At 54.9% G+C, this 22,728-nt stretch overlaps 8 protein-coding genes across 8 annotated transcripts; 5 read left to right on the top strand and 3 right to left on the bottom strand.

The window, feature by feature from the left end:
- The first annotated feature begins 605 nt into the window (after window positions 1–605).
- MRX14 (mitochondrial 54S ribosomal protein bL34m MRX14) lies at window positions 606–1,562 on the top strand. Its single transcript, XM_076645015.1, has 2 exons — window positions 606–791; window positions 908–1,562. The coding sequence occupies exon 2, from the start codon at window positions 931–933 to the stop codon at window positions 1,360–1,362; it is 432 nt and encodes a 143-aa protein (XP_076496787.1). The 5' UTR covers window positions 606–791; window positions 908–930; the 3' UTR covers window positions 1,363–1,562.
- Window positions 1,563–3,204: 1,642 nt separating this feature from the next.
- BDY24DRAFT_434804 (uncharacterized protein) lies at window positions 3,205–6,032 on the bottom strand (the record flags this gene model as incomplete). The annotated part of the gene is made up of 8 exons (XM_076644161.1): window positions 5,886–6,032; window positions 5,572–5,796; window positions 5,331–5,436; window positions 5,182–5,254; window positions 4,835–5,088; window positions 4,647–4,757; window positions 3,722–4,516; window positions 3,205–3,273 (listed from the first exon to the last, which is right to left on the bottom strand). The coding sequence occupies exons 1-8, from the start codon at window positions 5,954–5,956 to the stop codon at window positions 3,205–3,207; spliced, it is 1,704 nt and encodes a 567-aa protein (XP_076496788.1). The 5' UTR covers window positions 5,957–6,032.
- A 790-nt stretch (window positions 6,033–6,822) lies between these two features.
- Window positions 6,823–7,869, top strand: BDY24DRAFT_59883 (uncharacterized protein). Its single transcript, XM_076645016.1, has 2 exons — window positions 6,823–7,705; window positions 7,775–7,869. The coding sequence occupies exon 1, from the start codon at window positions 7,006–7,008 to the stop codon at window positions 7,702–7,704; it is 699 nt and encodes a 232-aa protein (XP_076496789.1). The 5' UTR covers window positions 6,823–7,005; the 3' UTR covers window position 7,705; window positions 7,775–7,869.
- BDY24DRAFT_389094 (uncharacterized protein) lies at window positions 7,605–8,360 on the top strand (the record flags this gene model as incomplete). Its single annotated transcript, XM_076640482.1, has 2 exons — window positions 7,605–8,047; window positions 8,173–8,360. Coding segments are annotated over exons 1-2 (459 nt in total), but the record flags the coding sequence as incomplete, so codon positions are not given.
- A 455-nt stretch (window positions 8,361–8,815) lies between these two features.
- On the bottom strand, window positions 8,816–13,405 carry BDY24DRAFT_409667 (p115 like vesicle tethering protein; the record flags this gene model as incomplete). The annotated part of the gene is made up of 11 exons (XM_076642827.1): window positions 13,061–13,405; window positions 12,446–12,589; window positions 12,075–12,333; window positions 11,730–11,917; window positions 11,447–11,644; window positions 11,258–11,341; window positions 10,781–11,150; window positions 10,187–10,734; window positions 9,721–10,078; window positions 9,280–9,542; window positions 8,816–9,145 (listed from the first exon to the last, which is right to left on the bottom strand). Exons 1-11 carry the CDS (start codon window positions 13,274–13,276, stop codon window positions 8,816–8,818), a joined length of 2,958 nt encoding a protein of 985 aa, XP_076496791.1. The 5' UTR covers window positions 13,277–13,405.
- Window positions 13,406–16,153: 2,748 nt separating this feature from the next.
- GUK1 (guanylate kinase) lies at window positions 16,154–17,595 on the bottom strand (the record flags this gene model as incomplete). The annotated part of the gene is made up of 4 exons (XM_076644607.1): window positions 16,154–16,493; window positions 16,686–16,888; window positions 17,348–17,444; window positions 17,563–17,595. 4 exons carry the CDS (start codon window positions 17,593–17,595, stop codon window positions 16,191–16,193), a joined length of 636 nt encoding a protein of 211 aa, XP_076496792.1. The 3' UTR covers window positions 16,154–16,190.
- Window positions 17,596–17,809: 214 nt separating this feature from the next.
- BDY24DRAFT_59978 (uncharacterized protein) lies at window positions 17,810–19,626 on the top strand. The gene is made up of 7 exons (XM_076645017.1): window positions 17,810–17,881; window positions 18,028–18,095; window positions 18,205–18,298; window positions 18,409–18,957; window positions 19,117–19,176; window positions 19,300–19,400; window positions 19,505–19,626. The coding sequence occupies exons 1-7, from the start codon at window positions 17,876–17,878 to the stop codon at window positions 19,527–19,529; spliced, it is 903 nt and encodes a 300-aa protein (XP_076496793.1). The 5' UTR covers window positions 17,810–17,875; the 3' UTR covers window positions 19,530–19,626.
- A 189-nt stretch (window positions 19,627–19,815) lies between these two features.
- BDY24DRAFT_389117 (uncharacterized protein) lies at window positions 19,816–21,946 on the top strand. The gene is made up of 2 exons (XM_076640483.1): window positions 19,816–20,827; window positions 20,899–21,946. The coding sequence occupies exons 1-2, from the start codon at window positions 20,051–20,053 to the stop codon at window positions 21,697–21,699; spliced, it is 1,578 nt and encodes a 525-aa protein (XP_076496794.1). The 5' UTR covers window positions 19,816–20,050; the 3' UTR covers window positions 21,700–21,946.
- Window positions 21,947–22,728: the final 782 nt, after the last annotated feature.

Here is a 22,728-nt window from a genome sequence, read left to right on the forward strand (position 1 = left end):
ACCCAGTGCAGCACAGAACTGAACTGAGCGATCAGCTTCTGAGGAGCGAGAACAGGTCAGTCGACTTCGAACGAAGATGGAGAGGGACAAGGCTCGTATGGAGCAGGAGTTACTGCAGTGAGTTTCAGTTCCGAGTCTTCGTTTGCTCAGGCAGACACTCTGTCCTCGAGCGGAGGGTCGAAGGGTCGGGGAAGCGAGAACGAAGGGTACTCGCACGTCGTCGACGCGCGCATGAGAAGGACGAGATCAAAGAGCTCGCCGAGCTTGGCTTCAGATCAGAAAAGGATTCAACATCTCCAGGTGGCCGGCTGCGATCAGGAACTCGGTCCAGTTCGAGGGCGACGGAGGAGGAGGAGGAGGGGGAGGGTTCGGTTTCGGTTTGGAGGAGGGTCTGACGACGAGGATGTTTTCTACCGAGCTCGATTTCGTTCTCGTGTATACCTGTTATCTCATTTGTGTATCTCTAGTTTTACGATCTCATTTTCTTAGCCTAGTCTTCGTTCTGCTCCCATCTCCGTCCAGACGAGCGCGACGCATCTCTTTTCGTTTGACGATCACGACTTTCTCTTCCTTTCTCCGATTGGTAGAGAACGTCATCTCTGCCTCTTTAGTTCTCAGTGAAGTCGAGAAAGTTTTTCTTCAAGAGGCAGAGAACGAAAGAGGTCCAAGACTTTGCCTCCGAATCCACCCCTTCCCGAGCTCGCCGTTCCCTCCCTCCTTCCTTCTTCTCCTCCAACTCCCATCTCGTCCAGAACCACTCACGGCTGGAATTCCCTTCATATAGGACTCTTGTAAGCCCTATTGATCTTCTCTATCATATCTACCTCATCCGATCTATTCAAACTGACCCTTCGTATCTTCGACCTCACTTTTCACCCTCCTTCCCTCCTTCTTTCGTCGAGCTCAGATCTCCCCTTCCCTCCCACAACCATGCCCCGAGTCCTCCCCTCCTCTCGACTCCTCCTGGCTTCTCTCCCTCGCCCAGCACCCACCCCTATATCATCCCTCCGAGCCTTCTCCGCCAGCACTCTTCTCGCTCGACCCACCTCGTCCCTCCTTCTTTCCCGACCCTCCTCCTTCTTCTCCTCCTCCTTCTCCTCCTCCTTCGCCTCCTCCTCCTCAACCTTCCTTCGCTCTCCAACAACATCCTCGATCCTCACTTCTACCACCATCACCCGAGCATTCTCCACGACCCCTACCCTCTCAGCGCATGGACGAGGAAACGGTTTCGGAGACGAGTACCAGCCCTCTCAGAGGAAGAGGAAGAGAAGACATGGCTTCCTCGCTAGGTTGTCTACCGGTGCTGGAAGGAAGATTTTGGCCCGGAGGAGAGCGAAGGGGAGGAAGTGGTTGAGTCATTAGGCGTGGGTGTCGTTTGGGTGGGAGGGAAGGAGGAGAGAGGAGGAGAGAGGAGGCAAGGGATATGTGAAGACCTCGTTAACTGTTCTTTGGCGCCTTGCGTTTTCTCGAGAGAATCTGCAAGAGGGACGAGCGGGTATGGGGTTGGGAAATGTAGCTGAATGTGTTGTTTGTGGGAGCTTGCAGATGTTCTCGAGTCGCTAGCAACCTCCGTCCCTCCCTTCGAGCTCGAAGGAGGTCAGCTCGACTCAATCCCTTCCTTCTTCGCCCTCCGTCCGCTCACTGAAGCCGGTTCCTCGACCTACTCCCCCTCGGATATGTACGGAGCGAAGTCGACGCTTCGTTGTGACCCCAGAGGTAAGTCTCGTTCTCTCTGGCTTCGCGTTCGAAGAGAGGAAGAGGGAGATCGAGAGCTGGGGCTGATCTCGTCTTTCCTTTCACCTTTCGTTTCTCTGCTTTCTCCTCAGTTTCTTCAAACGTCTCTCGCTCGTTCCTCTGCGTGAAAACTTCGCTCAGCAGCTCGCAGATCGCTCCGCTTCCCTTACTTTGCAGGTTCTCAAGAAGGAAGGGAGGCGGAGGAGATTGAAGCGAGCGGATCGACGAGAGGAGAGGGACGTCGACCGTCGACAAGATTTGTAGAGATTTGACGATTTTGGCCGTGGATCGGAATCGGAGAGGGACTGGACTTCGAACAGTGGACGGTGTGGTTCGGAGGAGGAGCGTAGGCGAGGTGGGAGGGCTGGTAGGAGGAAGGCGAGGCGAACAGACGGGTTGTATGCATTTTTTTTTCCTTCTTTTTCAACCGACTTACTTCGGATCTCGTTCGAAAGCGACTCGGATCTTGAGATTTCTTGAGGAGAGGTCGGGGAGAAGATGAGAGTGTGGAAAGATGTACTGAGGGAGTCTGTATCGCACGTCGCCTCTGCAAGTTTTGCCTCGTAGGGTGCGACTCCAATTTGGAGACACGTTCCTTCCCTCTCCTTTCTTTCTTTTCGGTTCCGAGACTCGAAAAACGCTGTTTGGGCAAAATGTATATACGCCCAACTCCTTCCTCGCTATGCAGCCCACTTGCTCCTAAGACCAGATCGAAAACCGTTCCAACCTTCATCTGTAACGGAATTTACGAACAAATCCCTTTCACCCCAACGCGAATCACATCGTGTTTGCTCTACTTCAAGCTCACTTCTACCATCGTTGATCAGTCGGTCCCTTCTCGTTCACTACTCACGTAGTAAGCGGAGGCCGTTGAAGCCAGATTCCCTTTAGAGGAACAGTCGAGGGAGGTAACTTCTCAGACTGGATTTGGCGCTGAGATACTTTACTGGTTTAGGAAGGAGTTCAGACTAGCGAACATGATGCGCAGGGGATTTGAACGTTTTTTTTTTTTCGTTTTGCTGCTTCCTCACTCGTATATACGATGAAAGAAGAGAGGTTGCTCGCTTAGGAAAGAGAAGCTCGAGGGAGGGAAAAGAACGACGCGCGTAGAACGACGCGCATTTTCGGAGAGGATTGACTGGTCGATGGACGGGCTTTCTCAAGTAGAGGCTCAACTAACAGCTTCCGGATCTTCTTCAGACTCGAGCAACGTCAGATTCTAGACGCGTCGCTTTCATTCTCCTTCCGAATCTCTCTCCTCTCCTTTCGCCCTCCTCCCCTTCTCCCTCCCCACCACTCGGAACTCAGAAAGAAGCATAGAAAAGGAATCGAAGAACGAAAAAAGCGTGACGAGGCGTAGCAGCAAACAGAACAACAACGCGAAGCGAGAGAGAACGAGAGCGAGAGCAAGAATGAACGAAGAGCAGAACGACGTGAGGGGAAACCGTGAAGAGATAGAGATGCAGCACCTTAGAACCGGGATGAGAAAGGGAAAAAAAAGAGGCTAATAGGTTGTCCGATCTTGTAACCGCCATCGTTCTACAAAAGCGCAAAAAAGGGAGGAAGAAAAGATCAGTTTCGAATCGACGCGTCGCCTCGACGGAAAAAAAAAGGACGAAACGAGACGCAAACACTCACTCAGCGGACCCCACCAAGACCATCCTCCTATCACTCTCGGATCGGTCTGACTGTCGTCCTCGGGAGGCGTTTGATCTCCCTTCCCGTCTCTCCTCGCTCCTCTCCTGCGCGACCTCCTCCCGCCATCGACCGACCTCCTCCTCACCCCTTCACCACCCCTACCCCTCGTGATGACCTCCTCATCAACCCAACCTTCCTCTCCTTCCTCCACTTCCTCTCCCTCTCCCTCTTGCCCTCCCGCCCTTCCTCTCCCTCTCCCCGATCGATCCTCATTCCTCAACAACCCTCCCTCCCTCAGTTCCCTCCTCGCCTCCCTCAACCTCCCCTCCCCATCCCTAGCTTCCTTCACTCCATACTCTCCCAATCCCCACCCAACCCTCGGCCTCGAACCTCCGTCCAAATCGTGCCCGAGACTCGTATCCATCCCCGTTCGTTCCCTCGCTTTCCGCTTCGCAGCTTCGTCGTGAGCTCGTCCGAGACGGGAGACGTAGTGGTTGAAGAGGGTGAAGGGGAAGAGAGCGAAGGAACCGACAGAGTTTGGGAAGTGGAGAGTGGTAGGAGTGGAGCCGGAGAGGGAGGAGGACGAGAGGGAGGAGGAGGAGTTGGCGTCGTGGAGGTTTTGGGAGCGGGAGGTTCGGGGGTTGGAGTTGGCAGCGGTGGTGGTGTTGGGACCAGCAGATCGACGAGGAGTGGTGTTGGGGAGGGGAAGAGTGATGTCTCGTTCTCGTTCGTGGTCGGGGATGGTGTGAGATCGATGGCGAGTGGATCGTTCCTGGTAGTTCGAAGGACCAGCTTCCGGTTGTTGTTGTCCGTCTTCTTCCTCTCCTCGATCTAAAGGATCTACCCCGTCCTCGTCCGTCGTCATTCGGAAGTTCTGCATCTCGAACGCTCCTCCTCCTGACGAACTCGTCGACGACGTCGCAGTGTTGACCCTCGGGAACTTCCTCCGTTTCATGGACAGCGACGAGGAGATGAGACCTGACCAGGCTGCTGAAGCAGAACCTCCTGCTCCTCCTGCGACGACCGAAGAACCGGTTGCTGAGCCTGAGGACTGACGATCCGTTCGTTGGGAGAGCTTCTGTTCCTTCTTTACTCGACGACGTTCGGCTTTGCGAGCTCGCTTGTATTCCTTTTCCATCATGTCCTGGGAGAAGAGAAGAAGCAAGTTGGAGGATGGACGAGGGAGGGGTCAGTTGACGGAAAGGGAATCGACGAGAGGGGAAGGAAATGAAGGAAAAGAGCGACGCGTCGAAACGAAACGAGACTCGACTCACCTCAACCTCTCCAATCCCCATGCCCGAACCAACCCACCACCACCATCCCAACCAACTCTGCCACAGAATAATACTCCAAAGCAAATGCTGCAACCAGCTCAGCTTATCCACCTATCCCACAACAAACCAAACCCAAACCGATCAGCTCTCTCTCTCTCTCTCCTCTCTTTCTCTCCCGACTTACTCACCTTGACCTCTAAGAAATTAACCGCCGTACTCGACACCGCCAGCACCAACGCCCCCGCTCCAAACGCTGCTGTTCCACCATCCGTCCTCCAAGCTCTGTTGCGGTTGACCACGAATCCCCAGAGGAAGAGAGCTGTGGTGAAGAGGAGGGAGAGAGCCGAGTTGCAGATGTTTCGAACGATCATGCCCCATTGAGCTGTGGAGCCGGAACCGAGAGAGGTGAAGGTCATGGCGGAGGAGGCTAGGGCGATGGGACCTGGAGGTGGGGCGGGAGGGAGAGGAAGGGAAGGGTGAGAAGGTGAGACAGGGAGGAGGAGGAGGAGGAGAAGGAGGGAGATCGAGAACGAACCGAGAAGACCGAAGATGAGACGAGCTTCGAGTTCGGAGGGGTAGAGAAGAGTAAGGAACTGGATGTGGGTGATCTGAGTAGACGCGGAATCCGAGTAGAGAGGTTAGTCTAAAAGGAAGGAAGGAGGAGGAAGGTGAGCTCGAACGAACCTGTACGATCCCGCTCGAAACCGCTTCCATCGTATACCAGGCGACCTGTTCTGCTACGTTCCATTGATCCTTGGGCACTCGAACATACATGAAGTCGTTCATGTACCTGTCAAGAGACGAAACAAACGACAAACGACAAAGAGAAGGTGAGCTTCGAACTCGACGAGCTCTCTCCTCCCTCCTCCCTCTTCTCCGTCCTCCTCTCCTCTCCATACAAACGCGGAATCAAAATCTGACTCACGGCCACTGATCCGTCTGCTTCGCTCCATACTGCAGTATAACCACCAACGTCGCCACCACCGCCAGCAAGGTGACACCGACTCCCGAGATCTGAAGGATGCAGTTGAGTCTGGCGAGAGGGTAGTGGTACTGGAACGTGAAGAGCAGATGGGCGAGCAGGACGACGAGGAGAGAGAGGATGACTCCGTTGAGAACTAGTTGGGTGGCGTACGAGTAGGCGAAGAGTCTGCGAGGGAAGGAACAAGGGGAAGGTCAGTTGAGAAGAAGGAAGGAAGGAAGAGGTGACGTTCCTCTTGCTACAAGCGAACGACCCACGGTTTGAGAGCGAGATAAGGATCGGAATCGAACGTCCGATATGCTAAGGCTAGGACGGTCTCGTTGGACATGACGACCCGAGAGAGAAGAACGAGGTTGGTTTAGGCAAGAGCCGGGAAGGGATGGTGAGAGTTGGAAGGAAGGGAGGGAAACGTGGGTGCTCGTCTCAAAGTGCTTGATTGAGCTCGTCCTATTTTGGCTCGGCCCTCCCCACTTTTTTTTTTTCTCAGGGTCAGCTTTCCATCGAGGACTCGGATTGAGTACTGTCCAAAGCGATTCAGGAACGAAAACAACAAAAGTCGGTTAGCGGAGGAAGCTCAACTTTCGAACCTTCCTCCCTCTATGTACAGTTGCTTCCACCCTCCATCATCCATTTTCTCACTTCTTGGGTCCTCGCTCCCTTTCGAGTATACATCGAAGTCTCTTCTAACAATAACCTCACCTGGAAGTTCAACATCTCGTAAGTTCAGAAGGGAAAGAGGAGGAAAGGAAACGAAGCGAAGCGATGAAGCTGACCCGCCTTTCCTCCCTTCCGTTCATCGGGGACCGACAGTTCTTCCTAGCTCGACCTCGCTCTCGAGAAACATTCTCGCTTTCTAGGATAATCTCCGTGAGTTTGATTTCCATACTTGGATGCTCTGGGGTAGTAGTCTGAAGGAGGAAAGCAGCCGAGCTGACCTCTCTCTCCTCCCTTCTCCTGCTCCAGCTCTTCTCCATCCTCGCCTTCGCCTTCCCTCGTTCAATATCGCTCTTTCTACGATGAACAAGGTGAATTCACTCGTACGAGATTCGATCGAGCCACTTCCCTTGACGCTGACTCTCTGATCTATCACTCCAGATCTCTCCTCCTCCTCGTCGCCTGCCTTGGGATGTGCTCCTCCTCATCTTCAAGGAAGCCGATCCTTCGACCCTCGCCGTCTTGGGACGAGTCTCGTACGACTTCCTCGCTGCTACTTCTCCGGAGCTGTACAGGGATGTGGTGGTGACTTCGTTGAAGCAGTTGGAAGGGTTGTTCTGTGAGAGGAGGTCATTCAGTCAGGGAGGAAAACGAAGGTGAGCTCGCTCTCTTCTCCCCTCCTTCTCCCTCCCTCTTTCTCTCTCTCTGACTTATTCCGCTGCGATGGTCAACCAGAACTCAATCAAAACCTCCCGAATCAACTCCCATCTATCTCTTTCCCAAATCAAAACCCTCTGCATCGACTTCACCTCCCTCTCCTCCGTCCCCAAGTCGATTTCCATCTCCTCCTCCCGACTCAACGACGAGCAACCCATTCCCCTCGAGCGCCTGGGAATCATCTTGGACTACTCGGAGAGAGGGATCCTTCCTCTCTTATACGCTCGCCTCTTCCCTCGTCTGGACCCTGAGCGATGCTCCTATCAGGTCGCTGGACGCCCTTTCAAAAGCGGTCACTGGGTGAAACTCAGTGGTCAGCAGCAGTCGACCTCGATGCTCCTTGCATGGACTCGAATTCGGTCCTTGGATATCAGCGGGACAATCCCCTACACCTACGACGGTGCTCGCGACCATCTGGCTGGCCTGCCTCCTCCCTCCACTGATCAGCGTCGAGTCTTTCGACTTCACCTCGCTTCTCTGCTCTCCTCGGCCTTCCCCGATAGCTCGGCCTTCCCCGATAGCGAGTTCCTCGTTGATAGTGTAGGAGAAAACTCAGACGTCTATGAACTGGATCGAATGCAGGATGGGTCGGTCGTTCTGGTGGTGAAGTCGGAGGAGGAGAAGGGAGAGGTCGAGGCTGCAGTACGAACGAGTCAGGAGATCGCGAGATGGAGACACGTTTTTGCTGTGGAACTCGAGACTTGAAGTGAGTCGAACCTCCACGAGTTCCTCCGACGTAGTCTCTGAATTTGCTTCCCGTTTCTTTGCTCTACAGTCATGCCTCGAACCCTTCCTCTCCCTCGACGCGTCTCCTCCCTTCACTCCTCCCAACTCCACTCCATCTCCTCTTCTACCTCCATCCTCAATACTAGCATTCTCAACTTACAATCAACTCTCCAATACCACCTCTCATCCTCCCTCACTCGTCCGACGATTCCACAACCTCACCACCCTTCTCGTCGTTCCTCATCGTCGCCCCACTCGTCGGTCGCTCGCTTCGTCTCTCTGAAGGAAGATCGGATCGTTCGGACGCAGGAAGACCTTCAAAGTGAGTATACACCTGTACACTCTTCTGACCGCTGGATCTCGCGGCTTCGGCTCGAGATCAATCAACGTCGAGCGGGTTCGTTCGAATCGACGCGTCTGACTCCTTCCTTCTCTCTTTTCGTCCAGTCGCTCGTCGGATTCGATCCTTGCCGGAGTTGGAGGTGGCTTGTTTGAGATTGGGTGGTGGTGCTGTAGGGGTTCTGGCCGTGTCGGAGATGGGAGGCGAAGGAAAGCGGGAGGAGGGTCGACGCGTCGTTTCGTCTCGTCTCGTTTCGTTTCGTTTCGTTTTGGTTTTGGTCACGACTCATGCCCTACTACTTTAAGCTTCGTCTTCTCCTCATTCGCACTGAACGAAGTCAGAAGAAACAAAAAATCTGAGACGAGGACTGAGATGTCTCACAGCGATAGACGAAGCCTTGAGGTCCAACTCCCTTCTGCGTGGTTGGACCGCCTTTCTCTTCCTTCCTTCCTTTCAGCATCTCTCCGAGCTCAAGGCTCGGTTTCGTTTCCACTGCAGCTCATGAGCATCAACTGAATTGAGAGAGGTGAGGAGAGTTCAGGAGGAAAGGGTCGAGTTCGAAGCCGTTGCTCGTCTCGTCTCGAAGTGTTCTTCCACTCAGCCTTTTCATCGTCTCTCTTTCCAACCTCTTCGAGCAGAACAAAGGTCGCAAAACAGTGTCCAGAGTAAGGCAATAAGATGAAGTCAAAAATGAAAAGAAACCGAACCACAAATCTACGCCCACCCTCCCCCGCCTCGACGCGTCGAAACCTAGCTCTTCTCCTCCTCCTCCTTCTCCTTCTCCTCCTTCCCCTCCTTCACCTCCCCGTCCTCCTCTTCCCCGTCCTCCTCCTCATCCTCCTCCTCCTCATCCTCGTCCTCATCCTCGTCCCCACCCTCCTCCTCACTAACCTCCAACCCAGCCTCCTTCAACCTCGACTTGTCCTTCTTCCTCTTCTGACTCAACTCCTCGAGCAACACCAGCAGGTCCTCCTGTTCCTTCTCGTCCTCCGAGTGTTTGGCTTGGGCCGTGGAGAGCGAGGAGGTGAGCGTCGAGACGGAGAGGGTCAGGGAGGAGATTTCTTCGGTTAGGGCGGAACGCTGGTGAACGAAAGCAAAACGAACCAAGCAAGAAGAACGAGAGAAGAGAGAGAGAGAGAGTCAGCGAAACGAGGTTCGACGACGAACGAAAACGAAGCACGAAGCCACGAAGCCGACGAAAACGAGAAACTCACCTCCTCCTCAAACTCAACCCTCCCCGCCTCCAGCTCCTTCTTCCCCCTCTCCACCTTCTCCTCGTTCTCCTTCCTCAGCTCCTCAAACCTGAGATCGTTCTCCTTCTTCATCGCAGCGAGTTTGGCCTGGAGGTCCTCGAGTTCTTCGGATTGGGACTTGACGCGCGTTCGAAGGGAGGTGATGAGGTGAGCGGATTCGGAATCGGCGTCGGCGGGTCGGGTGGAGAGGTCCGGGTCGGCGTTGATGGAGCGTTGGATGGTGTCTGGGAACGAACGAGAAGAGAAGAGAAGAGACGAGGGAAGGGGGAGGGAGGGGAGGGGAGAGGAGAAGGTGAGTTCGAGTTCGTTTGAAGACGGAAGAGATCGATCGAGTCTCGGACGAAGCAAAACCCAACGAGATAGATGATCAGAGCAAGAAGACAAGCCCCTCTTTTCACTCACAATAATTATTCTTCCAAAACTCCACAAAGCTCCAATCGAACCAAACCTCCTCCCTCTCCTCCCTCCCTCCCTCAAACCCACCCTCCAACCGGCGCTCCTCCTCCTCCCCTCCCTCCTCCCCCCCCTCCATCATCATCATCTCCGGTCCCACCGCCTTGAACCTCGGATCCTCCCTCAACCTGGCCATCCGACTCACGAACTGATCCGGTCCGATCCGACCGTGCAGGATCGGATGGAGCGTCGATCGAGTGATCTCGCCAGGTTCGCGGTTGAACTCGTAGCAGACTCCGAGGAGGAAGGCCGAGAGACCTTGGATTAAAGGGTCCAGGCCGGAGGATTGGGTTATGGGTGCGATGAGCTGGGGGAGAAGAACGAAGGCGGGGAGAGGAAAGGTCAGAAGGAGAGAGAAAAGGAGGAGAGACGCGTCGAAAATCGAAACCGATACCGAATCGAATCGGAGACTCACCACCTGCAGATTCGCTCCCTCGCTCAAAAACTCCTTGACCGTTTTGGGACTATCCCACATCCAAACGGCCAACACCTCCAACCACCCAACCATGGCCCTAGTCCAATCCTTCCCCTTCATCGCCCTCCTCTCCCTCTCCGCCTCCCCCCCCCCCACCCCTCCTTCCTTCGCCTCCCTGTTGGCCGCCTCGCTCTGCTCCCTCGCTGCCATCATCAGATTCCCCACAACCACTTGAACCAGACCCGTCGGACCGTCGTCGTCGTCCTCTTCGTCGGGTTCGTCGGAGGAGGAGGAGAGGGAGGAGGGCGAAGGGAAGGTGATTTCTCGAGCGATCTTCTTGGTGGTTTCGCTGATTCGGAGGAGGTGGGCGAAGAGGAGGGAGGCGAAGAGCGGTCGGTAAGGGTCGTAGGAAGGACCGGAGGAAGGGTAGTCGGTTAGGGCCGAGAGGAGGAGGGAGCCGGCTGTTTGGGGGATTTCTGAGAAGGAGGGAGGAGGGACGCGACGCGACGCGATGGAAGAAGAAACGAGGTTCGAGTCAGACTCCCCGTCTCGAACGGAAAGGAAACGAAAAAAAAAACATCGTGTGGAACTCACCATCCTCAGGATCGTTCGGGTTCCCTCCCGGCGGAGCCTTCATCGTCCCTACGATCCCTTCCGCCGCGTCCCTCCCGACCGTTCCTCCTCCGACGACGTAACTCTCAAACACGCCCACCGCTGCCTTCCTCACCTTCAACCCCACCCCACTCCACCCTTGAGCACTCCCAGGTTCCTCTCCGTGAACGGCGAGTCCAACGAGGGAGACGGTTGCTGGACGAGCTGTGAGACGGGTGTAGCCTACGCCTTGGTCGGTGGTGGATTCGGGATCGTCTGGAGGGAGGGGGACGAGAGGCGCGACGAGGAGGTTGGAGAGGAAGGATTGGTTCGGAGGGGAGGACCGGAGGAGAGGGGTGAGGGAGGAGAGAGCCTGGTGGAAACAAGAGGAAGGAAAAAAGGTCAGCTTCGAGAAGTCGAAAGTCGAGCTCGGAATGAGAGAGAGAGAAGGGAAGGGAGAGATGGGAAGACGAGACGAACCTGAGCTTTAAGGATCGGAGGAGCGTTGGAAGCCATAGCCATCTCGAGCAAACACCTCGTCATTCCACTCGCAAGCATAGCGTTCTGTGAAAACAAACCAACAAACAAGCTCAAAGATCAGCTCGGAGAAGAAACGAACTTCGATCTCGAAGAGGAGACGAGAGAGAGAGAGAGAGAGAGAGAACGAACCTGATTCCCAGCCGGACTCCCGCCAGCAACGAGCAGCTTCACCAACCCGAGCACCAACCCCGCGTTCGTGATCTTCTGTTCGGGCCAGTACTGAAGCGAGAACTCGTCCGGAGCGGCTTCCGTTGAAGAAGGAGGAGGCGAAGGGAAGAGGAGGAGAGGAGGGAGACGAGGGATTTGAGAGATTTCACGGAAGTAGTTCTGCCATCAAAAGCAGCAACGAGCATCGAAGGGTCAGCTAGCTCTCTCTCGAAGGTTTTTTGAAGGGAAAGAGATGGAGACTAACCTGATTCGAGCTGTTGAACCTCAACAACGTCCCTACGGCAGCGAGACAATCCTGAACGACGATCCCTCCTTCGATCCCTCCCTCCTGGAAGACAATGTCGAGCAGCTTCTCGAACGCTCCTTCGAACGCGACAATCTTCTGAAGGTCGGCGTTGGTGACGGTGAGGTTGTGAAGGAGCAAGAGAGCCTCTGTATTTCAATCCCAACGAAGCGAAAACGAAAACGAAAAGGAAAGTCAGCGGTGAGCTCGAGCTCGTTCCTCCTCCCTTCCCCCTTCCCCTTCCCCCCCCATCTCCTCGTCCTTCCTTCCCTCCCTCAAACAGAGATACAAATTTCCTGGACTAACCGTTCCTCAGAATTTCCCTCCTCTCCTCCAAACACTCCATCACGTACCTCACTCCTCCCGGACTGGTCAACACGTAATCCTGCACCTTCGCCGGTCGGTTCTGAAGCAGCGTCGACAGCAACTGCAACGTGTAGAACCTCACGTAGAAATGCTGGACGCTCAAGATCGACAGCAGAGCGTGCAAGGGTTCAGGAGTGGAGAGGAAGACATCGGTGTGGAGGATTCCGAGATCTTGTTGACCTTTGGCGAGGGGAGGAGGCTTTCGAATTGGAAGCGAAGGGAGGAAGAGAGAGAGGGAGGTCAGGTCAAGATCTCTGGAACGAGAGTTGAGGAAATGGATGGAGAGAGAAAGGAAAGAAGGAAGGACGTACTTTAGGCTGACCTTCCTCCTCGATGAGATCCGTTTCGCATAGGATGATGAGCGTTTCGAGGGTCGCTTTGGCTGTTTCGACGTCGTTGGGAGCGTCTCGTTGGAGGATCGTGAGAAGGGAAGGGAACGCTTGGAGGGCGACGTCCTGGCGGAGGGATGAAACGGAAAAGGTTAATGTCAGTATGGAAGAGTCGTGGATGAGCGTATACAACGCGAGAGCCATTGAGTATCTGAGGAAGAAGCAGAGGAGATCTTGAGAGACGATGGAAGAGGGAAGGGTGCTGGCCGGAGGAAGGGAAGAGGAAGGTGAGGTCGCGATGGGCGTTTCGCTTCCTTCCTCCCTCGACTCCTTTTGGTCTACAAGCTCAGCTCGAGAGCATACAAGGAGGTTCTGAAGCGCATACACTCGTATATGCGCTTCCAATTCTCCCTCCAAGGGAAGCTCCTTCCCGTTCGACCTCTCCAACCCATCTCCTCCTTCTCCCTCCTCCCTCTTCCCTTCTCCCTCTTCCCTCCTCTCCGTCCACCCCCCCATTCTCCACCCCTTAATAACATCTCCTAACCCTCTCAACCCTCTCCCATTAACCAACGCTACAAAGCATTACTCTCAACTAACCTCCTTCCAATCCCTCCCCAAAGCCTTCAAGCTCAACAAACTCGCTCTCCTCTCCTCGACCGTGACCGCCTCCCCAGCCTGGGACTCGTCGATCTTGACGACGAGTTTGCGGATCGTATCCTGAGCGGTTTGGGTAGCTCCGAGGTTGCCTTGCAAGGCGGTGTAGACGGAGGAGGCGTTGGAGAGGAGGGAGCGGGAGAAGAGGTCGAGGTTCATGGCGGGCGAGGGTGAAGGGGAGACGGAGAGGCCGCTAGGGCTGAGGTGAGTGAGAGAGGGAGAGGGGAAAGTGGGAGAGATGGGAGAGAGATGGGAAGATGAGAAGGTGGGAAGGAGGGTGGGGGTCGTGGATGGGAGGAAGGAGAGGTAAAGGGAGGAGATCTCGAAACGAGCTTGAAGCGACGAGGAAGATCTCGTTGACGACCAACCAAGCTTCAACGGAGAAAAACCTTCTTCAGCTCACTTGTCGCTTTGATATCCTACCCATCAGGAGCAAAGATCGACGGTGGCTCAAAGCTTTTTTTTCCGCTCTCAGAAGAAGATTCGAATCAAAACGAAGCTCAAGGAAACGCGTCGCTCTAGCTCTCTTTCCCACGTAACAGGCCACCGGGCGCAGAGATCTCAGTCCTCGAGTAGTAGGCTATGTGAAGAAGGGGGGCGAAAAGACGATCGGAAGAGAAATCCCGAGCAGCGAAGCCTGGAAATTATCATCGGGAAGGGAGGCAGAGAGGTAAGTTGGTGGTGAGCTTGCAGATCGAGTGCTCCTTCTCAAACTCCTCCTCCAGCGAGCACTGCTTCTTCTCGACGCAGGACACAGAGAGAGAGAGAGAGAGAGAGATTATTAAACTCACGAGCAGTAGGGAGGACCTTCGTTCAAGCTGCCAGAGAGCGAAACCCATCGAAGGAGGAGTCGAGGTCGGCTTTGGAGGAGGGTGAAGGTCAAAGAGGGGAGATTTCGGGAAGCATATATGCTGTCGAGCGAATAAGGGAAAGAGCCTGGTGATCTGGGAGAGGAAAAGCAGTAACGATGGTCAGCGAGAGAGAGAGAAAGATCAGGGAAAAGGAAGGTCGAGCTCAACATCTCGTCCCTTAGCCTCCTCGTTCCAACCCAACCCAGCCCATCCACCGAGATCGAAGTCACCTCGTTCAAGAGACGTTTTTCCATGGTAATCGTAGACGATGAGGAAGGCAGTTTCGAGTGGCGAGGGAGTCTGGAAGGGCGTGGACAGAGCGTCGACGAAGGGGGAGAGAGAGAGAGTCAGCTTCCATCGGTCCTTCGCTGTTCATCTCCTCCTCACTCCATCCACCAACGCTCCTTCCCAAAGACGAGAGACAAGTTCACGTGCTCACCATATATCCGTCCATCCATCCCATCCATCTGAGCATAGTTCCGTGTCCGCAGATCCTATCGAGGAAGGACGAAGAGAGGAGCGAAGGAAGGAGGAGGAGCGTTCGAGCTCCAGATCGACGAAATCGAGCATCCACCAGCTGCTATGCCGGATCCGAGAGAGTCATGACCTGTTCGAGAGGACTGAGATACATCCTGAGTGAATGAAGAGAGAGAACGAGTGGTTCTGCGGGACGTGAGGGAAAAAAGGGAGGGTTTCGAGGTCGTTGTGGTTTTGGAGGGAGGAGCAGGGAGAGAAGGCGGAAGAGGCGTTTCGTCCTGTCCTCAATTTTCTGCCAGAAATTCTCCAGGGGTCCTATCCTGAGCTTTGAGACTTCAATATGTCTACCAACCACCAACAGTGCTTGTGTTCAGCTCTCCAAGTCATAACGCTTCTCGCTCAGCAGCAGCCTCAGGCCAGCCGAGACGCGCTCCTCCCTCCCGACTTCGACGTCGCTTTCCATCTGGACCGAAGCTCTCCTATCTGGACCAGCACCATGGTTCAACTTATATGACCCTCAGGGATACATTGGTACCCATGGACCACATGAAGAACCTCTCGTCCAGATGGAATCATCAAGAAACTCGCCGTCCCCGACGGAAACCAAGCCGAAACTTTCTTCCTCGATTGCATCTGGTAGGGAACCTCTCTATCTGGATCGAGTTGACTCAATGCTCTTAAGATGTATTAACAGAGAAAAGTACCATTTAAAAGTCTCTCAGGCTTCTCATCTAGATACAATCGGGGCTAGTGCTCTGGTCAGGCTTCGATTCGCGACGCGTCAAGTCTCGGACTGCCCATCGACCTGACATCTGGTCAGAGGCTCCTCCATCTGGACCACTGCTCCAGATCAACCCATACGACCCCCGTGGACTGATGGGCTCCATCGAGCCACGTGGAAAAGCTGCTGACCAGATGGAATTCTCTGAAAACGAAAAATCACCAGCGGGAATCGTCTCCGAAATGTCCTCCTCCGTTCCATCTGGTAGAGACCTTCGCCATCTGGACCAGCTCGATCCGACGCTTCTCAGATATATATCTGACCACTGATACCACTGATACGTCTCTCGAAGCCCTCGTCCAGATGGAATCGACGCTGCCGTTCTCGCTCAGGCTTGCCAACGCGACGCGTCCGACTTCTCGTCGACCTGACATCTTGGATCGAAGCTTCTCCATCTAGACCGCTACCCTACATCGATCAAGGAGACCTAAAAAGACCCAATCGTCACCTCCACCCACTTGGAAAACGTCCGGGCCAGATGCAAACCTCGAAAAACGAAAAATCCCCAGCGGGAATCGGACGGGACCTTTCTCTCCTTCTTCTAGCATGAGGCACGCACTCCTCAGACCCAGCTTCTCTAAGATGCGCTAGTAGTCTATATAGAACAGGAGGACTCGCTTTTCTCGAGATGAAGGAGGTCTTCGGAAGTCGAGAGGGCTCAAACGACTCACCCTTGCTTTTGCAGAGTCCCGGAGGTGTAAGTCTTTAAAAGAAAGGTTCGCAAAGGCAAGGAGGTGAAAAAAAGAAGCAAAAGAGTCCTTCCTCGATGATCCCCGTTACGCTAACCCTTCTCCATCGGTAGACTACTAGCTTCAAGCGAAAAAAGATCTGAACGAAAAGAAAAAAAACGCGTCTCGGTTCTCTCTTCTTTCCGATCTCCTCGACCTCCATCCATCCGTCACGAAAAACGACCTGAATCGATCCAAAAAGCCTCTCTACACACACACACACACACACAGCCTCTCTACAAATCCCCCGGCACGCTATCCCCCTCCCCCTCGCCCATCACCTCCCCAAGGGCCACCCTCTTGAACAACCCGTACGCCCTCTCCAAATCATCGTTCACGACCACCACGTCCGCCTTCCCCTGTTCGCTCACAGCGTACTCGAGTTCACCCTTGGCGGCGTCCAGACGAGCCTGGAGGGACTCTGGGGATTCGGTTCCTCGGGAGGTGAGACGCGTTCGAAGGGAGGCGAACGAAGGAGGGGAGATGAAGAGGTAGATGGGGTTGAGGTGAGGGTGGTTGGTTCGGATTTGATGGACGCCCTGCGGAGGAGGGAGAGAATATGAAAAAAGGGAGTGGGTCAGTACGAAGTAGAGATAAGATAAAAGAAGAAGAAGGGCCGAGAGAGAACGAAGAACGACGAGCGACCGAATCTCTCCTTCTCAGCCCTCCTCCTCCTCTCCTCTTCTCCGTCCGTCCCTTCCCTCCCCCAGAGTCACGTTCCGCTCACTCACCTGCATATCAATATCCAAGATACACCTCCTCCCCGTCCCCTCGAAATCCTGCACCGCTTTCGCCGAGGTCCCGTACCTGTTCCCCGAGAACTCTGCGTTCTCGATGAAGGCTCCCTCGGAGATGAGTCGCTCGAACGTCGGTCGGTCGGTGAAGTGGTAGGCGACGCCGGGGGATTCACCGGTTCGTGGGGAGCGGGTGGTGTCTAAACGAAGATGGGAAGAGAAGAAGAGGAATGGGTTCAGTTTGGAAGGGAAGGAAAGGAGGGTCGAGGGTCGAGAGCGAGAGTGTGTTTGGAGGGAGGAGAGGAGAGGGCGTGGGGAAGGGCGGTTGGCTTGAGACATGGGAGAGAGGAGAAGATTTTCCGAGGAAAGAAGGGTCTGAACAGAGTGTAGAGAGGGAGAGCGAGGAAGTGTGCTAAGAGCAAAAATCTGCAAGCAGGAGAAGGCCAGCCCATCTCGAACGAGAAGGAGGGACTGAAGCAAAGAAAGTCGAAAGGTCGTCGAGCTCATCTCTCCTTCCTTCCTCCCCTCCCTTCCCTTCCCTTCCCTTCCCCTCGCTCCTGCTAGAGCTCCATCATCCAAAGCACAACGACCTCCTTGTAGAACCTGAGGCAACGACGAAGAAAGAGCAAGGAAACGGAAAGCGTCGACGTTGAACTCACGAGAAACCGAGAACCCAAACTTGTCCGGGAACTCTGCGAGCAACTTCTTGAGCAGAGTGGATTTCCCGGTTCCGGAAGGGCCAAAGAGGACCAGAGGCTGGTTAGAGAAAACGAGGGAGTATACGATCGATCGAGGTCAGCTACTTCAAGCTCGAACGAACGAAGGGACGAACGAGAAAGAGAAAGAGAAGGAGGAGAGGAGGGAGGAGACTGACGCGCGTGAAATCTGGAGTGGAAGTGGAAGCCATGGTTCTGTAGAGGAACGACGAGTGCTGCGAGAGAAGAAGGGAGGTGGAACGAGAGGAGGTTCGAAGGAGGGAGAGAATCTTGAGCGAGAGAGCGAGAGAGAGATGGTCGTCGTTTGGGTTTTCAAGAAGAGAGAAAAGAGAGAGGAAGGAAGGTTCGAAGGGAAGGAAGCTCGCTTTCGGCTCACGCGGGGGAGGCGGACTCTTTCTTGCACCCTCAACCGCCAACTAACTCGATTTTCTCGTAGTAACCAGAGACACCCTCTTCCTTCTTCTCCTCGACATGTCTGTTAGTCCCTCGGAAGCCAGAACTGGGACGGATGGATGGAAGGAAGGAAGCAGCAAACCCGAAGAGAAGGGAGTCCTTTGAAACCGTCGAGCTGACTCTCTGCTCCTTCCTTTCCTCTCCGCTCTCTTGCTCTACTTTTCAAACAGTACTTCGATGCTGAATCCCTACGACCTGCCATTCGAGCTATCCTAGCAGGAGCAGATCAATCTCAGATGTTCGTCGAACCTCCTTTGAAAGCTCGTTTAAGCCTCGGAGCTGACCTTGCTTCCCTCCCTCCCTCCCTCCCTCTCCCTCCTTCGCTCGTTCTTCTCGTGTACGTCCAGCACGGCTCGACAAGTTCGAAAGATGCTCGTTCAGAACGACGCTTCCCTGGATCCTGCGGTTCTCAACGAGCATAAGGAGGAGATCAACCATATCGTGAGTCGTCCGGAAGCGCTGTGCGAGCTCGCTCCCTCTCTCCCTCAGGTCCCTCTCTGACTCCCTCGTTCGTTCGTTTCGTTTCGTTTCGTTTCGTCTCCTTTTCACAGACCAAATCCGTCTTCGAAGCTCTCACAGCTCTCTCTCCTTCCCCCTCTGCTTCCCCATCTCCTCCCAAACCATCAACATCCTGCAGCAAACCCCACTCCAACTCTCACCACTCCTTCCCTCAACACCAGTTCCCTCCTTCAACCAGCACCTCCTCCTCCTCTAAACCGAAATCTTCCCATAAAGTCAAATCCGAATCCAGCAGCACCATCTCCAACCAAACCCTGACCGACGCAGAATACGCTCTCTCCCTCTCCCTCTCGCTCAACTCTCACTCGACTCGAGGTCCTTCTGCTTCTGCTTCGTCGTCCAAGTCCAAATCCAAGTCCAAGGAGAAGGAAAAGAGGAAAAGAGTTCAGAGCAGTCCTACTGTTGATTCGGACGACGACGAGGGTGGTGGTTCGTCGAAGAAGAAGAGCAAGAAGGTCAAGAAGGTCAAGAACGAGGATGGGGACGAGGAGGAGGGGGAGAAGAAGGTTGTTAGGGGAGGAGCGTTCAACAAGGAGATGGGCTTGAGTGAGGCGTTGCAGGCTGTGGTGGGTGGGGATAGGGTGAGTTTCAAACCGGGACTTTCGGTCTCTTTTGAGGGAAGGAGGGAACGGGAACGGGAACGGGAGGGACGAGACGCGTCCTTTCGACCTCGAGCTGACTCTCGTTTCCCCTTTCGCCTCGAATCATTTTTCTGTGATGTTGATCCAAAAACGCAAAAGATGTCTCGACCTCAAACGGTCAAGAAGATCTGGGAGTACGTCAAGGAGAGGGATCTGCAGGTTCGTTTCGTTCCCACTCTCTCTTCATACCCTTCCTTCTCGTCGTCGACTCGAACGCGTCTCAAAATCGCTTCCCCTCTTCTAACCCACTCTTCCCTCCCCTCCCCTTCGCACGCATTTCAGGACGCAAGCGACAAACGCTACATCCTCTGCGACGATACCCTTCAAGCCGTGTTCAAGGTGCCCAAGGTGCATATGTTTACTATGAACAAGCTTTTGTCGAAGTGAGTTTTCCTTCCTCGTCTCGTCTCGTCCTTTCTTTTTTGTGCACGCGTTCGTTCGTTCGAAGTCGATACTGACTCGTTTCGTTTCGTTTGTTTGTATGTAGACATATCTACCCTCTTGACGAGTAGACGCCAGTCTAGCTACAGACCGTCCATCTCGTCCGTTTCTCTCTCTCTCTCTCATGTCTTCGCCTTGTCTTCGTCTTCGTTTTCGTCCCGCTTCAGATAGATACCATGCTCTGCTCTTCTATCGCTTCCCTTCGTTTTTGCCTCGCAGCCTGAATCCGAGGGCGGAACCGAAGTCGCTGAACGCGGCGAGAAAGGAAAGGGAGGAAGAGAGGGGAGAGCGAGAGAGAGGAGGGCGACCTCGATTTCGTAGAGACTCGAGAACTATGATGATCCCTTCCTGCTCGCTCTGCTTCGAGTGCGAAGAGATGCTAGATTTGAGCTCGAACATGTATATCTTTTTGCGAGACGACCCCTTGCTCGTTTCATCTCCCCGTCGACGACCTTCCTTCCCTCCTGAAGCTCATTTCGTCTTCCTCCCACCAACCACGACCTCCCCTCCTCCGTCCTTCTCAACACAAAGAAAAATGCAAACCCTTCTTCTCCTTCTTCAATCCTAGGCTCTCCTCTCACAATCTCCATCTATGCCTCCACCTTCCTCTCGATCCTACGCTGCCGTTGCAGCTTCGACCAGCTCGGTCACCGGCAGCTCGTCCTCCTCCTCCTTCCTCCCTCCTCCCTCTTCAACCCTCCCTTCCACCTCTTCCGTTCCTTCGATTGACGAGGAATCTTTCCCTGCTCTTGGATCTGGCGGTGCTCCTCTGAGAAGAAGGAGGCATTGGAGGACAGTGGAGGGTGGGAGGAGAGAAGCGGAGGAAGGAAGGGAGGAGGAGGAGGAGGCGGTGGAGCAGCAGCACAGGGAGCTTCCCTCTCGTCTTTCGTCGTCGTCGATGGACGTCCTTCCTCCCTCGTCGAGCCCAGAACGACCTTCATCTATCGCATCTTCGTCTACAAGTTCTCCTCTCAGCCAAAATCCCAACCCTCAGCAACCCTCCTCTTCAGCTCCGTCCGCTCCTCCTCCTCTCCCTCATCTTCCCATCCCTCCTCGTCCAACCCTTCCTCCATCCCCTCCAACCTCCACCTCCTCCCTAGGTCTCATCTACGAACCTTCAACTCCTCGTCGACCACTCAACGATTCCGAACGAAGCCATATCCTTCAAGTCCTGGACGTTTCTCGAGACGCTCTGAGGAGACTCGAGCAGAGGGATCAGAGTACGGAAGGTCGCATCGGTTACCTTCGCTCTCAAATCGACGCTATGGAATCGTTGCTTCGAGCAGGAGGGACGGAAGAAGAGGAGGAGACTACTAGTCGTAGAGAGAGAATGGATCAGGTGGAAGAAGATGGGGAGGAGGCGGAATCGGTGAGCTTCTCGTTCGTTTGAAGGTGACCGACCAACGGTTCTCATCTCATCTCTTCCTTCCTTGTGTGCAGATGCTTCCTCACTCGCTCCTCACGGGACAGATGTCTCTTCTCCGTCGTCGAGGAGCCATTCATCGAAACGTTCCCAACCCACCTCTCCCAACAGCGCACACCCTTCATCAGCTCCCTCCTCACCCTCAACTCCCTCCTCCCTCTCCCTCCTCCAACTCCCAACCACCATTCCAGCCCACCTTCTCCGAAGACTCCTTTCTCGACTCTCAACACCCAGTCCGAACACCCAGTCGAATCCGAACCTCCCCTCTCCGTTCCCTCTCAGGCGACTCGAATCGAACGTCTCCTCCCGTCGACGACCCTTCTTCCCTCCCCGCTCAACTTCGTCCTACCCACATCCGGCTCACCTTCCGACGGGTCACAGGGGAAGATCGACAGCGAAGTAGCAGATCCGAGGCTCAGAGGGAGGGAGGTCATCGTCTTGTCCAACCTGGAGGATCGGACGCGAAGGAGGGAGGGAGCTGGAGGCTTTGGTGTCGAGGTCCGAAGGAGGAGAAGTCGTCGTCGTCGTCGTCGTCGAAGAAGAAGAAGGGAGAGAAGCACCTTCGACTTGGACCTCCGGCGGAGTGGCTTGAAGGTGCTGGGAGGAACGAGGAGGAGGAGGAGGAAGGCTGTGGAGCGTTGGTTGTGAGGGAAGGAGCGGTTCGAAGTCCTGGCGGGTTGAGGTTCGAGAGTCAGTTGGCTCCGATGGGAGCTGGGAAGTGGAAGGGAGAGGGAGAGGAGGTTAGGGAGCTGGAAGGAGAGATGGGCAGTTTGGGGTGTGCGTGTGAGAAGAAGTTGGTTTCGTGTTTGAACTGGTGAGCTCTTTCATCCTTCCGACCACCGTCGCGTCGCCGTCGCGTCGGAGAGCCTCTTCGTTTGAACTTGTGTTCTGCTTTCGTTTTCCTTAGTGGTCGAATCCTCGGAACCTACATCGACGCCTCCCAACCTTATCACACCCATCCCATCTACACCTACGCTTCCACTCGAGTCGCCTCTCGATTCCTACCCTCTCCTCCCTCCTCCTCCTCCCAAACCACCACCACCTCACAACCACAACCACAACCACACGCACACCCAACGTCAAGACGCCCTCCTTCCCCTTCGAACCCAAGGTCACCCTTCAATCTCGATTCAAACCTCACAGCCGAACGATCCTTCTACTCGCACCTCAACCGGTCCTCCCATCCCATCCAACGCGTCGTCCCGTCTCCCTCCGAGACGGACTCGTCTGATCACTCCCTCCCGGAGATCGTCCCCGTCACTCGTCGTTCTCGACTCCCAGACGAGTTCCTCGGTCCTTCACAACTCGACGTGAACAATCTTCGTAGGCATGGACTGTCGAGAGAGGAAGCGAACGAACGACTTCAAGCCCTCCGCTCGACACTTGGAGAGTCGTCGTCGTCGTCGGCGAACGTCGTTGTCCCTCAAAACAATCCCCTGCGTCCTCCTCTTCCTCCTCCAACAACAAGGCTCGCATGGCAACTCGACGACGTCAGCGATACGGAAACGGAAACGGAAGGAGACGACAACAACTTTCCGAGTTCCTCTCCTGAGCCTCTCGCCACCGTCGTCGGCGCTCGGAGTCGAACTCCTCCTCAGGAACGACATCCCTCAGGCTCCACCCCCTCCTTGAACCCTTCCTACCTTCCTCCCTACCCAACCTCAACCCGATCTCTCCCTCCCTCCTCGTCCTCCTCCTCCTCGTCCTCCTCCCAAGACAGCGAAGACTCCCTCCCCGTCCTTCGTCCTAGAACCTTCCCCGTCCCCGTCCCCGTCCCCGTTCCTCGAACCTCAGACGACGGAAGTCTAGGGAACCCGGCCTTCTTCAACGCTCTCTCCGCTTCGGTG

This window comes from Mrakia frigida (genome assembly GCF_051309035.1).
Source record: "Mrakia frigida strain ATCC 22029 unplaced genomic scaffold BDY24scaffold_15, whole genome shotgun sequence".
Classification (NCBI taxonomy): domain Eukaryota; kingdom Fungi; phylum Basidiomycota; class Tremellomycetes; order Cystofilobasidiales; family Mrakiaceae; genus Mrakia; species Mrakia frigida.